This window comes from Brassica napus, chromosome C9, assembly GCF_020379485.1.
Source record: "Brassica napus cultivar Da-Ae chromosome C9, Da-Ae, whole genome shotgun sequence".
Taxonomy (NCBI): Eukaryota; Viridiplantae; Streptophyta; class Magnoliopsida; order Brassicales; family Brassicaceae; genus Brassica; species Brassica napus.
The window spans coordinates 24,403,486-24,417,102 of NC_063452.1; the positions used below are offsets into that span (position 1 = coordinate 24,403,486).

General features: G+C 36.9%; 1 protein-coding gene across 1 annotated transcript; it reads right to left on the bottom strand.

Annotated features, from left to right (window-relative positions):
* Positions 1-2,415: 2,415 nt before the first annotated feature.
* On the bottom strand, positions 2,416-5,273 carry LOC106418463 (transmembrane 9 superfamily member 3). The gene is made up of 7 exons (XM_013859182.3): positions 5,023-5,273; positions 4,641-4,681; positions 3,980-4,565; positions 3,753-3,890; positions 3,525-3,681; positions 2,964-3,448; positions 2,416-2,888 (listed from the first exon to the last, which is right to left on the bottom strand). Exons 1-7 carry the CDS (start codon positions 5,172-5,174, stop codon positions 2,669-2,671), a joined length of 1,779 nt encoding a protein of 592 aa, XP_013714636.1. The 5' UTR covers positions 5,175-5,273; the 3' UTR covers positions 2,416-2,668.
* Positions 5,274-13,617: the final 8,344 nt, after the last annotated feature.

Genomic DNA, 13,617 nt, shown 5'->3' on the forward strand with positions numbered 1-13,617 from the left:
ATTTCCAGTTTTGGTTTTTTTTTTGTTAACAGATTATGCTATGGGAGATAAAGCTAGCATCAAAATAATAGTTGAAGTCGATATTAAGTTTCATTTTTATAACCAATTTTCAGACGAAAATAAAATCACTTTTAATGCAAGATGGAAAAATAAACTATGAAGAATTATGTGTGATGAATTGATGATGAAAAGTGGTACTACGAAGTAATAAGGGAAACTTCATTCCAGTCCACGAAGGAACTGAACATTATTAGATGAACATTTGTTTGCTTGATATGGAATGCACATGAAGAATCCATGACTATTTTATGCACATAGATAAATATATGCATGCATATGTTAGCAGCATAATCATTGTGAACTCAACAGTTAATTCAATTAGACATAAATTCAACATCAGACATTGACAATCTTATGAACACAAAGTATATGTTCTGGTCCATACTTTCAGCCACTGCACCCATAGGTTTTGTGATGATTAGTCTACTTCTATGATTTACAAGGATGTTAGAAAGTGGTAAAGACAGCCAATAAAGTGTTATCATTAAACTATCTATTAGGTCTTTTCTATAATCTTGCGTAAAATAGAAAAAATGCTAGTTACCTTTAAAATAACTTTATCGATTTCACATATAGAAATAACTGAATCAAATAAACGCCATAAAAATTACAAAAAATCAGAAAACTGATAATGAAATAACCTATTTAAAATTTAAATTTAGTGTAATGCGTAAAGTTATTTTTGGAAAATATGTTCCCAAAAATAAATACTATATTTATAACTACAGAAAAATAACAAAAAAAATATTGTAATATCATTTCTAAATTACATAGCAAATGATTTATAAATAATTAATCCGGGCGTAGTCTAGGAATGCACCTAGTATTATTAATACGTGAAAAACATAAATTATACATTTCCCCATAATTACTTGCAGCAGGACACGTAAGTTACACCACAAAATAAAATAAAATATACGTATGATTTGATATGTATCAGTGTAGTTTTAAAATAATTGTATAAACGTTATATGCAGTTGAGTATTGTTTTTATTGGGCTTCAAATAAGTCCAAACGAGCTTGGATCTAGCCTCATACATCACTACTGACATGCCACAAAATCCAAACCCAAAACTCCAATTCACAGCAGTTTTAATTTTAGAACCTTTTCGGTGGCGTTTGTGGCGAATCCTTAGGTCTTCATATATCTCAGTCGCAAATAATTTTAGCCAATCTTAGTTAAGTAACACATTTTAGAAAATATGGCCATCTTCGTTTACCTATCGCGCGACCTGCGATCAGTCGCAGGTCGCAAGTTGTTATTCGTTTTGACGTCGCGTAATATGTGATCTGCGATTGGTCGCATGTCGCAAGTCGCAGGTTGTTGTTCGTTTTGATGTTGCGCGACTGATCGCACGACCAGCCGCGGGTTTCCATTCAAGTCGCCCGAAAAAACAGCGACTAAAAATTAAAAAAAATTTGATCGCGCGACTGGTCGCAGATAGCAGGTCGCGCGACATGTAAACGAACATAGTTTTAGTCGTATGTCACATGTGTAGTCGCAGGTCGCAAGTCGCAGGTCGCACGACACGTAAACAAACGTAATCTTAGTCGCAGGTCGCATGTCGCGCGACACGTAAACGAACATGCCTATATTTAGTCACTTTGGTAGCTCTGAATATAATTTTGCCTATATATTATGCCCATGAATGTAGTTAAGCATGGGTAAAAATACCAGAACCATTACACCAAAAAAAAATACCATAACCAAAAAGCCGAAACTGGAACTCCTGAAACTTTCAAATATCAGTATGATTCCTATATTTCTATATTTAAAATAATCGAACCGAGAACCGAATGAGTACCTGGATATATAATAATTATATATATATATATAGTGTAACTAAATTTATATATTTATAATCTAAAAATATATTAAAAGTATCCGAAAATATTTGAAAAATCTAAATTATTATAAAGTATCTGAACTATCAAAAACTATCAGGATATTTTTATCCAAGATATTCTAAGTAATCCAAAATGTTTGAGCTGGATCATCTTTAATTATTCAATATTTTATCCAAAAATATATGAAGTTTGACCCAAATATCCAAACTACCCAAAATAACTGAACTGAACCAAATTAAACCAAAATTTTCCTGTTATTTTCCGGTTTCTAATTTTTCTATCCGAATCCAAACCAAAAATAAGTCAACTAGTAAATGGATCTTTTAACCCCTTAACCAAACTACCTAATATCCAAAATGTGAGTCATCATGGACCAAATGGTACAAACACACGAACTTCCAATTTCTTGCTTTCTAACTCAATATTGTTTGCTCAAACATTTTGTTTCATGCGATAGGTATATCAACTCGAAGCAACCATGTAGGCGTTAGGATCCAAGAACATGAATAAAAAAAACTGTTATTTTTTCATCTTCAGAATAAATATATAAGAGAAAAAGATACAATGCAGTTAATTAATTTACCCACAAAGAGAGAAAACACTATAGTATAAGCAGAGAAAAGAGCGACTCGACTAAACAACACAAGTTACCGTAAAATAAGTCTTTATCTACCAAAAGGAACGATCTCTTCTTCGTTCTACCAAAAAAAAATCTCGCAAGTGAAGCTTTTTGAGGAACTGTGGTTGGTAGCAACATCTTTTACTCGCATTTAATCGACCGGTAAATGTGGCGGACGAAAAAGAGAGAGGCGCGGAAGCCAACAGTTCCAAGCATGAGGAAGAAACCGTAACAAATGCAAGCCATGTAACCGAAGAAGAAGGATGTTTGCATGAAACCAGACATGTCTGATCTCGCGTAGTAATAGTATAAGCAGTACGCGTAGATGAATAAACCAGTCGATCCACCGCATAGGAATGATCTGCAATATATAAAAAAAAAAGATGAAGTTTTATTGCAAACCCATTCGTGAAAATAAGCTTACTAAGACCTTTACCTCCACCACCATTCGTGATCTTCAGCGGCAAGTTGGAAGTAAGTAAGTGCAACGGTTATAAAAGCAGTAACGATCAAGAGGATGATGAATACGATGAAGAGGATGCTGTAAATGGTGTAGATCCGGTGACCCCAAACACTGGCAAAGATGTAGTACAGCTCGATGTAGATGGCACTGAAAGGAAGAAAACCTGCCATGGCCATCTGAGGTATAGCACTCCTGTACCATGGGAGTTGCGGGATCTCCCTGGGATACTTAGTGGTGCGGACTGGAGCTTGGAACTCTGCTTTGCTGTTTTTACCAGCGATACCGCCTAGTACAAGCAAAGGTGACGTCACTAGTGTCCATATAAGGACAATCACAACAATCGTTCCGAAGGGAAGAGCAGCGGTTGCGCTGTAGGCGATTGCCACAGTGTTTAGGAAGCAGAATGTGAGGAAGAGCGGGCCACAGAAGAGACCTCCAGTGAGCAACAAGTTTCTCACCTGAGAGAAAACAAATGAGAAGCTTATATTGCTTTCTTTTAATTGATTTGAGGGAAAGTGTTTGGTGTTTGCTTACCCAGTTCTTTCCTTCGAGTTGACAGTAGAAAGAGGAGGCTGTGTATCCGGCGATTCCAGACGTGAGAGCGTAGATAACGACCAAAGCTGTGAAGAGCGCTCCTCTGTTGTATGGATAGAACACTCCAACAAGTGAAAGCATGAAGATGAATATAGTACTAATGACATATGAGGAAAGTTACAGTTAGTTATTGGCAATAAAGAAATGAAGCATGTCAAAGAGACTTACAGAGTGAACAGTTGAGTACCGCTACCGAGAGATGCAGCAAAGACAGATTTGTATTTTGGGAATCGGAACACGTCTCCGTGAATGTACTTCCATCCAGTTTCCTCTTGATCATCAGCAGCTTCCTCGTCTTGAGCATACCTTTAAGGACATGAAAATTAAGGTTATAATCAGAAAAAAAAAAAAAAAAAAAGATATGTGGGTTGTTGAATTTAGCATTCAAAACTCACTTCATGAAATCATTCTTGAGGACCCGCATCAAGATTGTTGCAAGGAAACCAGTCAGAAGCAGGACAGTGACGCATGAGTTGATAATAGAGAACCAATGAATCTCCAAGTGATGTGGAAGAGAAGAAGACATGGCGTACTTATCCATCCTCTTCTCAAAAGGAGTCTCTGTTTCCTTCCACTTCACAGTATACATAAACTCAGCATCAACTTCCTTATCCTCAGTAACATCCACAAGGGAATGAGGATCCATTCTAGCATTGATCTCAATCACACGGTCTTCATTATACAAAATCTCAAACTGAATATGCTTGTAGAGGAAATACTTGAACTCGCTGGGATCCGGTTTGCCATCTTTGTCAACCTTCCCAATGAATCCCCATATAGGCAAATCATCATAGTACATCTGGAAGTAATAGTCTTTCTCAACGGCTCTTCGAAACTGTTCGACCTCTTCTCTGCTAAGCTTCTTTTTGCAGTATGTCTCGGAGTCTTTCTCATCTCTGAAGTTGAGCTTGTATGGAGCACTAACGAGCCTGTCGCCGTTCAAAACCTCACCTAGAGCTTCCTTCTTATCTTTCACACCCTCTGCAAAAACCAAGAATCAATGGATAAGAGTGCATCCATAGAAGGCTAGTGAGAGATACACAGTGCTTTTAGTACCTGGAATACAGAAAGGCAGATCGAAATACCGATACGTCTCACTGCAACCATCATCATCATCATACACAAGTATAATCAGTCATATGACAATCAAATCTACACATTATAGAGCATGAATCGAACTTCAATGTCATGATTGGAATCGATTGCAGCTTCTTATACAGTGATCGCATGCGTAATCAACGATCAGTTTCTCTAATCCAAAGCAATCTCAGATCTAAAGTATACACAAAGATCTATCGATTAACATTACGCATTATAGAGCATGAATCGAATTTCAAGCCCTCGATAATCCATCGCAGCTTCTTTTTACAATCAACGATCAATTTCTCTAATCCAAAGCCTACCGATGCGGAAGTAGTAGAGTAGGTATCGTTTTTACCTGGGATTGTGAAACGGGCCGACCTTGTTGGCGTAGAGCGGAACGGAGTCGCCTTCCTTGTAACGGTGATCGGAGGCGTCGGGTCTGACATTTCCGGCGCCGGATAAGATGAGAGCTCCGATGAAGAGGAGCAGCGTCGTCGGTGGTCTCATGGTGGTTCTGCGAAGGGGACAAACGTGAGATCTGAATTTGATTTTTTTTATTTGTGAGGAACGCAAATGGGAAAGACGACAAATAATAATAATAAAAAATCCTTATTACTGAATTTTTAATCTAAATTTTAAACTTTATGCGGCATTAATGTCTTAATAGCACAGTTGACTGGTAAGGTAGATAATAACTAACTAGTATTGACCCCATGCGAACATGAAATTATTTTTTCTTACAAATATTTTGAAAAATGTTGAGTTGGATATAATATAAATGGGTAACTATAGTTATAAATAGATAGTTTCACATTATTTTGCAGAACACACAAAAAGATAAACATAATCATTATATAAAATTATATATATATATATATAGAAAGACTTCAAAAAGTTATCTTAGACAATATACAATCTAGAAAGACTTCGTAAAGTTATCTTAGATAAACTATAACATCACCTGACAAATTTCATTGTCTCACTGAACATTATTTATGGCAGTCAAGAGCATGTAGTTGAAAAAATAAAAACTGCAATAATATAAATATGTAGCTGCTGATATATACCTCCCGTAATTTTATCACCCATCATCCCATGGCAGCATTGATTATGTCATCTTCGATGCTTCATGCTGATCTTGCTCCTACAAATGTGAAACTTACATAAATCAATTGTATTTTTGAATATTTTAAAGACTAAAACTATAGAAAAAGTACCAAATTGCTCACCATCTAATGTTGAGGATGTTTTCAATCTACCTATCGGTGTAAAACCTATTGCACAGTAAGAAAACAGCTTAACAATATGATTCTTTACCCAGGACCTCCTAGTCCAGTGGTACTGTCGTACTGCTTCTTAGGGGGCTGGGAGGTAGGCTGTTCGACTTGCGGGGAGGAGGAGGCGTGTCCAGGACCGCAAAGCCCAGACGAAGGCTGGCGCCGGGTCTAGGTGGTGGGCCGCAAAGTCAACACCTGGTTAAAAAAAAAAAAAAAAAAAAACAATATGATTCTTTTCTACCGAAATAATAGAAACTCGTTTACCTTTTATCAAAATATATTCTTCTTCATTTGTTTTTTTTTCCTCTATAGATTGATATTGTGCTTTTGGAGATGTCTAGTTGCGGTGACAAAAAAAGAAGAAGGAGATTTCTAGTTGCAGGAAAACATGGAACGGATTTCTCATAATTTGCCATCATTATAATAACAATGAATCAGTTACTTCTTCATTTTAAAATGTGATGCTCTGGTTTTGATAATTCAATCACAAATTAAAAACTTTTTGGTAATAGATAAAACGTTAAGAAGAAGGCCAGTACACTTACAGATTATACAGGAGAGATGAAGAAAACAGATTGATAAAAAAATAACTAACATGGTATTAAAATTCAGAGAAAAATAAGGAATTTTTTAGGTAGCTGAGGATTGCATAAAAATAGAAAATGGCTAAAAAAATTCAATTTTTCTTTTTTTTTAATTTTTTTTGTAAAAATTTGCCAAATGTCAAAACCTGATTCGTCAGGTTAGTTGCGGTTTAGTGTACACGAGGGATAACTCACTAAGCAATGGAGCTTCTATTATCGATCTGTTCCAATGGGCTTTTGTTTAATTGGGCCAAGGCCCAAATATTAATTTGTAACAACCCATAAAAGGCCTAGAAAATTGTACCTCTTTTTGCTTTCTTGGGTGGACCTTTTTCATGCCCCAGTTCTCTCAATCGGCGCCTATTAGTTTCAGTACGTCTATGCATTGCGAGTTTGTGATACTGATTTCCTTTGTCCGTCAAAATAATAATTTACAGCTAGGGCCTAGAGATGACATCGACAATATGACTAAATTAATATATAGCTATAAAACTGAACTAAAATCTTGGCAAATATATTTTTATTTCTATCAATACTTATCCTTGAAACATTCAAGCTATGGCTTTGTAATTACTCTAAAATGTAATAATTTATTTTAATCCGGACGAAATGTAAAGACGTTTGCATTAACTTGGACATTTTTGTAGTTTACTTAAAGGTCCGAACAAGTAACATGTGAAGCTGTACTTTTTGTGATCTTCTGCTATATTATATGATTTATTTGTATAACTGTGCCAAAGGATGACGAGGTATAGATGCATAATGTTTTGGACATAGTAGATTGGATCCATTGACTTAATCTAATTTATAACTCTTATCTTACACAACGGAAACTATTTTTATTTTAACAGATGTCACTTGATAGGTACTTAACAACTTAATAGATGATATACTATTCGATTTGGATTTGACTTACTAAAATTCTGAAAAGAAAATTATTATAGCACAAGACTAAAAACCTCTTACCGATCTATTTCTCGCCACAGCCGTCATCACGATCGTTTGAAATAAGATTTGCATTGACTTATTTACTATACGTAACGTAACTATCATCTAAAATTTTAGGTAATGCGATTTTTGATATGTACGGCTACTGAAGTTGGAGCTGTCATCATATGTATATTTAGCGAAGAAAATCAATTGAAGCTATTGTAAACATTTTACACATTTTCGAGTTGCTTTTTGATAATTTAATACTAAATTTTAGAATATGTATTGTCAAATAAGTTTTGTTTTTATCATGTTTTCAAACCTCAACGTTTTCTGGAGCATTAGTATACTACATAAGTAAACCTCAAAGTTTTACGTACTCCTACTTTTAAAATCAAATTTCCAGTTTTCACTAAATTTGTTGGACGCACTACAAGAAAACAGCGTAATTCTGACGGACATTCTGACGGAAAATGAGATCCTCGGAATATTCCGACGAATTTCCGAGGAAATACCGAGGAAATCATATTCCTCGGAAAACACCGACGAATATCTGAGGATATATTATAGCCGTTAGAGAGCCGTTGGGGGATTTTAAAAATTCCGGGGAAATTCTGAGGAAAGAGCCGTTACCGTCGGGATTCCGTCGGAATTTCCTCGGTACTGTCGGCATCATTTCATCTATAAATACCCGCACCCCCAACCTCTTCATTCACTCCATTTCTTCATCCTCTCACATACTATATTTACACACGAATTTGATTGAAAAAAGCATGTCTTCTTCAAATTATTATCGTTCTTGGATCGCTCGACCTCATTTGGGTCCGAACACGAGATTGCTTACGGAAGAATACCAACGAGGTATAACCGAATTCATGGGGTTAGTTCAACGACAACCGGAAGCAGAAACGGGTATGTTAAGATGTCTTTGCTCTAATTGTAAAAATAGAAAGATTATTAAAGAGTGGGATGTTTGGACTCATCTATATTTGAATGGGTTTACACGAAGTTACAAAATTTGGTATCATCATGGAGAAACTGATTATGAATATGATAGTACTAGCGAACCTCAGCCTGCGGTTAGGTTAGAAGAACCAATTAGAATGGATGTAGATTATGGTGTAGGTACTGAGCAGATGGTAAATGATCATTTTAGAGGGGAAGATTTACCCAATGCAGAAGCTATGAGATTTTATGATATGTTGGATGCTGGAAAGCAACCCTTGTACGAAGGTTGCATAGATGGTCATTCAGCTTTATCATCTGCAACAAGACTGATGGGCATTAAAACAGATTATAATTTGGTTGAAGACTGTGTGGATGCGATTGCTGATTTTGTAAAAGGTATTCTACCTGAGGATAATGTAGCCCCTGGTTCATACTACGAGGTTCATAAACTGGTAGCTGGTCTTGGTTTATCGTATCAGGTAATAGATGTATGCAGCGATAACTGCATGATTTATTGGAGGGCAGATGAACAGCGGGTTACATGCAAATTTTGTGGAAAGGCTCGTTATAAAGATACGAGTGGAAGAGTTCCAGTGCCATTTAAAAGGATGTGGTATTTGCCTTTGACGGAAAGGTTGCAGAGGTTGTATCAGTCTGAACGCACAGCGCAACCAATGAGATGGCATGCGGAGCATTCAACAAATGGTGAGATTAGACATCCTTCAGATGCAAAAGCGTGGAAGCATTTCCAATCAACATATCCCGACTTTGCGTATGAGAGAAGAAATGTCTACCTTGGATTATGTACTGATGGTTTCAGCCCGTTTGGCAAGAGTCGAAGACAGTATTCTCTATGGCCAGTCATTCTTACACCATACAACTTACCGCCAAACTTGTGCTTGCGACGAGAGTTTTTGTTTCTCTCCATTCTCGTTCCCGAACCAGAGCATCCTAAGAGATCACTTGATGTGTTTCTTCAGCCACTAATATATGAGTTGAAACAACTATGGGCTCAAGGTGCTGAAACATACGATGTTTCATGTAAAGAAAACTTCCAAATGCGGGCAGTACTTATGTAGACAATAAGTGATTTTCCAACATATGGTATGTTATCTGGATGGACAACGCATGGAAGGCTATCATGTCCATATTGTCAAGATAACACTGATGCTAAAACACGGAAGGAAAACGTGTTGATTTGACTGTCACAGGAGATTCCTACCACCTGATCATCCATATCATAGAGTAGGAATTTGTTTATGAAGAACAAGGGGGTGTTTGACAGTCCACCTCCGGAAATTTATGGGGCAGATTTGTCTACACAACTAAGAGATTTTGGTGCAGAAAGGACGCAAGACCAAGGTGGACATGTGCATTATCCGGTAGATGCTGTTGGAGAACTACATAACTGGCACAAAAAGAGTATTTTCTGGGATCTGCCATACTGGAAGGATCATCTGCTGAGGCATAATTGAGATGTCATGCATATTGAGAAGAACTTTTTTGACAATCTCATGAACACGATCCTTAACGTTCAGGGTAAAACAAAGGATAATTTGAAATCAAGACTGGATTTAGTCGATATATGTGCTCGTTCAGAACTTCATGTTGATGAGAATGGTAGGGCTCCTTTTCCCATATACCAACTTGATGCAGAGGGAAAATATGTGTTCTTTGATTGGATTTCAAACGATGTGGAATTTCTAGACGGTTACGCATCTAATTTGCGTAACTGTGTCGACAGAAAGGAAAGAAAGATTATCGGCTTGAAGAGTCACGATTGCCATGTAATGATGCAGTGCCTCCTTCTGTTTGCCTTCAAGGAACTATTACCACAGAATGTTCATGAAGCAATTGCAGGGATTAGTGCTTTCTTCCGCGATTTATGCACTTACCCTATAATAAACACTTTTCCGATTGTATGAACGAAATCCCCACAACAAAAGAGAAACACTTATACACTTTAATGAACGGTAAAGGGAATACTTACAATTCGTTTTGAAATTTTGTTATTTCATAGTTTATGATCATCTATACAAAGATTCCTCAATGGTATGCATTGCATTTGTATAAGAAATGATATAGGGCAAAAGCATTTGATGTTTTGAAACCCCAAACATGTGTTCCTCAGAATTTTCTCGGAATAGTCCGAAGAAATTCCGAGGAACAATATAAACCAATAGAAATACATGCATAGGATATTCTTTTTCCTCGAATTAATGAACATACCGAGGAAATTCCGACGGATATTTAAGTGTCCGTCGGAATTTTCTCGGAATATTTTCATTTAACCGGGCAAACCAGCCGCCAAATATTTCACGAAAATTGAAATGGAAAATACCGAGGAAATTCCGACGGATAGTTTCTGTCGGACCCTAGGTTTTATAAACACGAAACACTTCTTCTTCCCCATTTCTCTCTTCTTCCTCCGGCGATCTCTCTCTTCTTCCGGCGATCTCCCCCTTCTCTCGCGACGATCTCTCCGGCGAATTCTCTCTATTCCTACACAAATCATGTAAGGACCCTATCCCACTCTCTTAGGTTCTATTTGTTAGGTTTTTAAGTAGATTTAATGATTTTAGAAGTTTTTTGATAGATTTTTGTTAGAGTGATTGGTTAGGATTGTGATTTGGTTGTGTAATAGGTTTAGAATTTTTGTGTTGAATTGATTTAGAACTTTTTTATAAATTTTTTATTATTTTTGTATTTATAAAATCGATTATGGATTTTACAAAACGTTTTTTGTATATAAATTCGATTTTTGGATATATAAAAGATGATTTCATATTTATAAAAATATTTATATTTATTAAAACTAATTTTGTATTTATAAAATATTTTTTGATTTATAAACACTATTTTATTATTTTTGTATTTATAAAAACTATTTTTAAATATGTTTTTTTTTAATTTATATATTTATTATAACTAATTTTTAATATTTTTTCAATTAATATTTATTAAAACTATTTTTAAATATTTTTTTTTAATTTACAGGTCTACTGGTGATCAGACCCGGTCTCGACCTCGTCGTGCCTCACCACGAGGTCGTAGTGGTACGGGGAGCCACTCTCAGGGTTCGTCCAGCCACTCTCGGGGTTCGTCCAGCCACTCTCGGGGGTCGAGCAGCCACTGTCGGGATTCTTCATTTCCCACTCCGGTTCTTGCTCCCGCTGCTGCACCCCCTCCCGCTCCTCCAGTCGTTCCGGGAGTGATGACTGTTGCCCAGTTGGTTCAACAGCCCGGTCGTGAGCATCTTCTCTATCTCACTCCGTGTCCAAAAGGACGACGTCAAACATGGTAATTAAAAGTCTTTTTTTTTTCCTTTCATTAAAATTTGACTCATTATTAATAATTTGTTTCTTATATTAGGTTCAACCGATCCGGAAACGGGATCAGCGCATGGATCAACTGTATGATGTACTCGAACCTCAGCAAGGGACATCCGACTTTCACTCACTTCCCTACCGAGGACCAGGAGATGTAGTTTCGTCAGTTTGCGGTAAGTATTCTAATTTTTTTACTTATATTTTTAATCTTTAATATAAAATTTCTACTAATTGTGTTTTTTTTTTAGCAAGAGTTCACCTGGAATCCCGATCACACGAACTTTATCTGTGACGCATTCGTCCATAAAGTTATGGACAACTATGGGAAGCAGATCTACGAGTGGAAGCAGAAGCGGCTTATCAACAAGGTTTTTTCTTAATTTATTAAACAAATTTTTGAATTTATTAAACTATTTTTGGATTTATTACACTAGTTTATATTTTTTTTATTAAAAGGTTCTGAAGTCGATCAACAACACGGTCTGGGAGGAGTTGTGTGTGCATTGGGATAAGGACGAGACGAAAGATACCTCCGTGACCAACTCCGCCAACCGCAAGAGCGATCGTGGCGGGAAGGGCATGTACAAGTACAATTTGGGTGCCCAGACTATTGCCACTCTGGGGGATCGCTTGGTAAGTTCAATCTCTTTTTTTTTTTAATTATTTAAGTATTTTTATTTTATTTTTTATGCATTTTTTCTAATTTCTAATGTTTGTTTAACTTTTGCTTTTTTCAAGGCGGATGAAAATGATGGCGAACCGGTTGATGTCGTCCTAATGAAGACGGCGCATACCAACAAGCACACCGGGGAGATTGATGATGGTGTTGTGAGGGATGTGCTCAGCCTGATCGAAACTCAGAAGGAAGACGAAGATACCCGTCTATCTCAGCTTCAAACCGACCTAGACGCCACTTCGACGGCTTTGACTAACTTGTCCCGGATTCGAATCAACGAAATCGTTGAATCGATATGTTCTTTATAAAAATGTTCAATTCATTTATTTCTTTATTTTCATTTTATCATCTTTTCTATTATTTAAATTTGTTTATTTTCTATTTCAGTCGGTTCCAAAGAAGAAGAAACGTTTGGTCGGTTTGGGTCGTCGAGCCCGGTCGGTTCCTCCTTCTGCACCACAGCCCTATGTTGATCCAGAAGGGCTTATGGACCAGGTTAAGGACAAAGATGACCGCATAGCTGCGTTGGAGCAAAAGATGGCGGATCAAGAGGCGGGATGGGATGCAACGAGGAAGCAGAACGAGCAAATGATGGAGATGATGTACCCGAACGAGCAGTTCCCGTAGTTTCCTTTTTTTTTTCCAAAAACTCTGAATGTTTTATTTTGGTTTGTACAACTTTGAATATTATCTAATATGTTTTCTATTTCAATTTTAATTTTATATTTTCGAATTTCAATTAAAATAAATAAATTTTTAGTTTAAAAAAAAAAAAATTTGGGAATATTCTGAGGAAGTGTATCCCTTGGGATATTCCGACGACAATTTCCTCGGAATATTCCGAGGGACATATGTCCTCGGAATATCCCGACGGATACACTTCCTCAGAATCTTCCGGCGGCTATGGTTTCTCGGAATATTCCGGCGGCCGAGGTTCGTCGGAATATTCCGATACCTCTTTTCTCTCGGAATGTTTCCGAGGACCGTTCCATCGGAAAGATCCGAGGACCGTTCCATCGGAAAGATCCGAGGAGATACCGACGAACAGTCCTAGGAAATGTTTCATCGGAATGTCCTCAGAATCTTTAATTCTCGGTATTCCCTCGGAATTTTCCGAAGAAATTCCGAGGAAATTTTACTTTCCGACGAACAATTTCCGACGACCATTCTCGTCGGTATGTCCTCGGAATACCGTTATTCCGAGGC

What these genes read in the sequence shown, in the direction of transcription:
- LOC106418463 (XM_013859182.3), bottom strand. Translation starts at nt 5,174, where the DNA reads ATGAGACCACCGACGACGCTGCTCCTCTTCATCGGAGCTCTCATCTTA. An exon ending in GGTACTCAACTGTTCACTCT is followed by an intron (nt 3,682 to 3,752) that starts GTAAGTCTCTTT and finishes ATATGTCATTAG; the next exon opens with TACTATATTCATCTTCATGC. An exon ending in GATCACGAATGGTGGTGGAG is followed by an intron (nt 2,889 to 2,963) that starts GTAAAGGTCTTA and finishes TATATATTGCAG; the next exon opens with ATCATTCCTATGCGGTGGAT.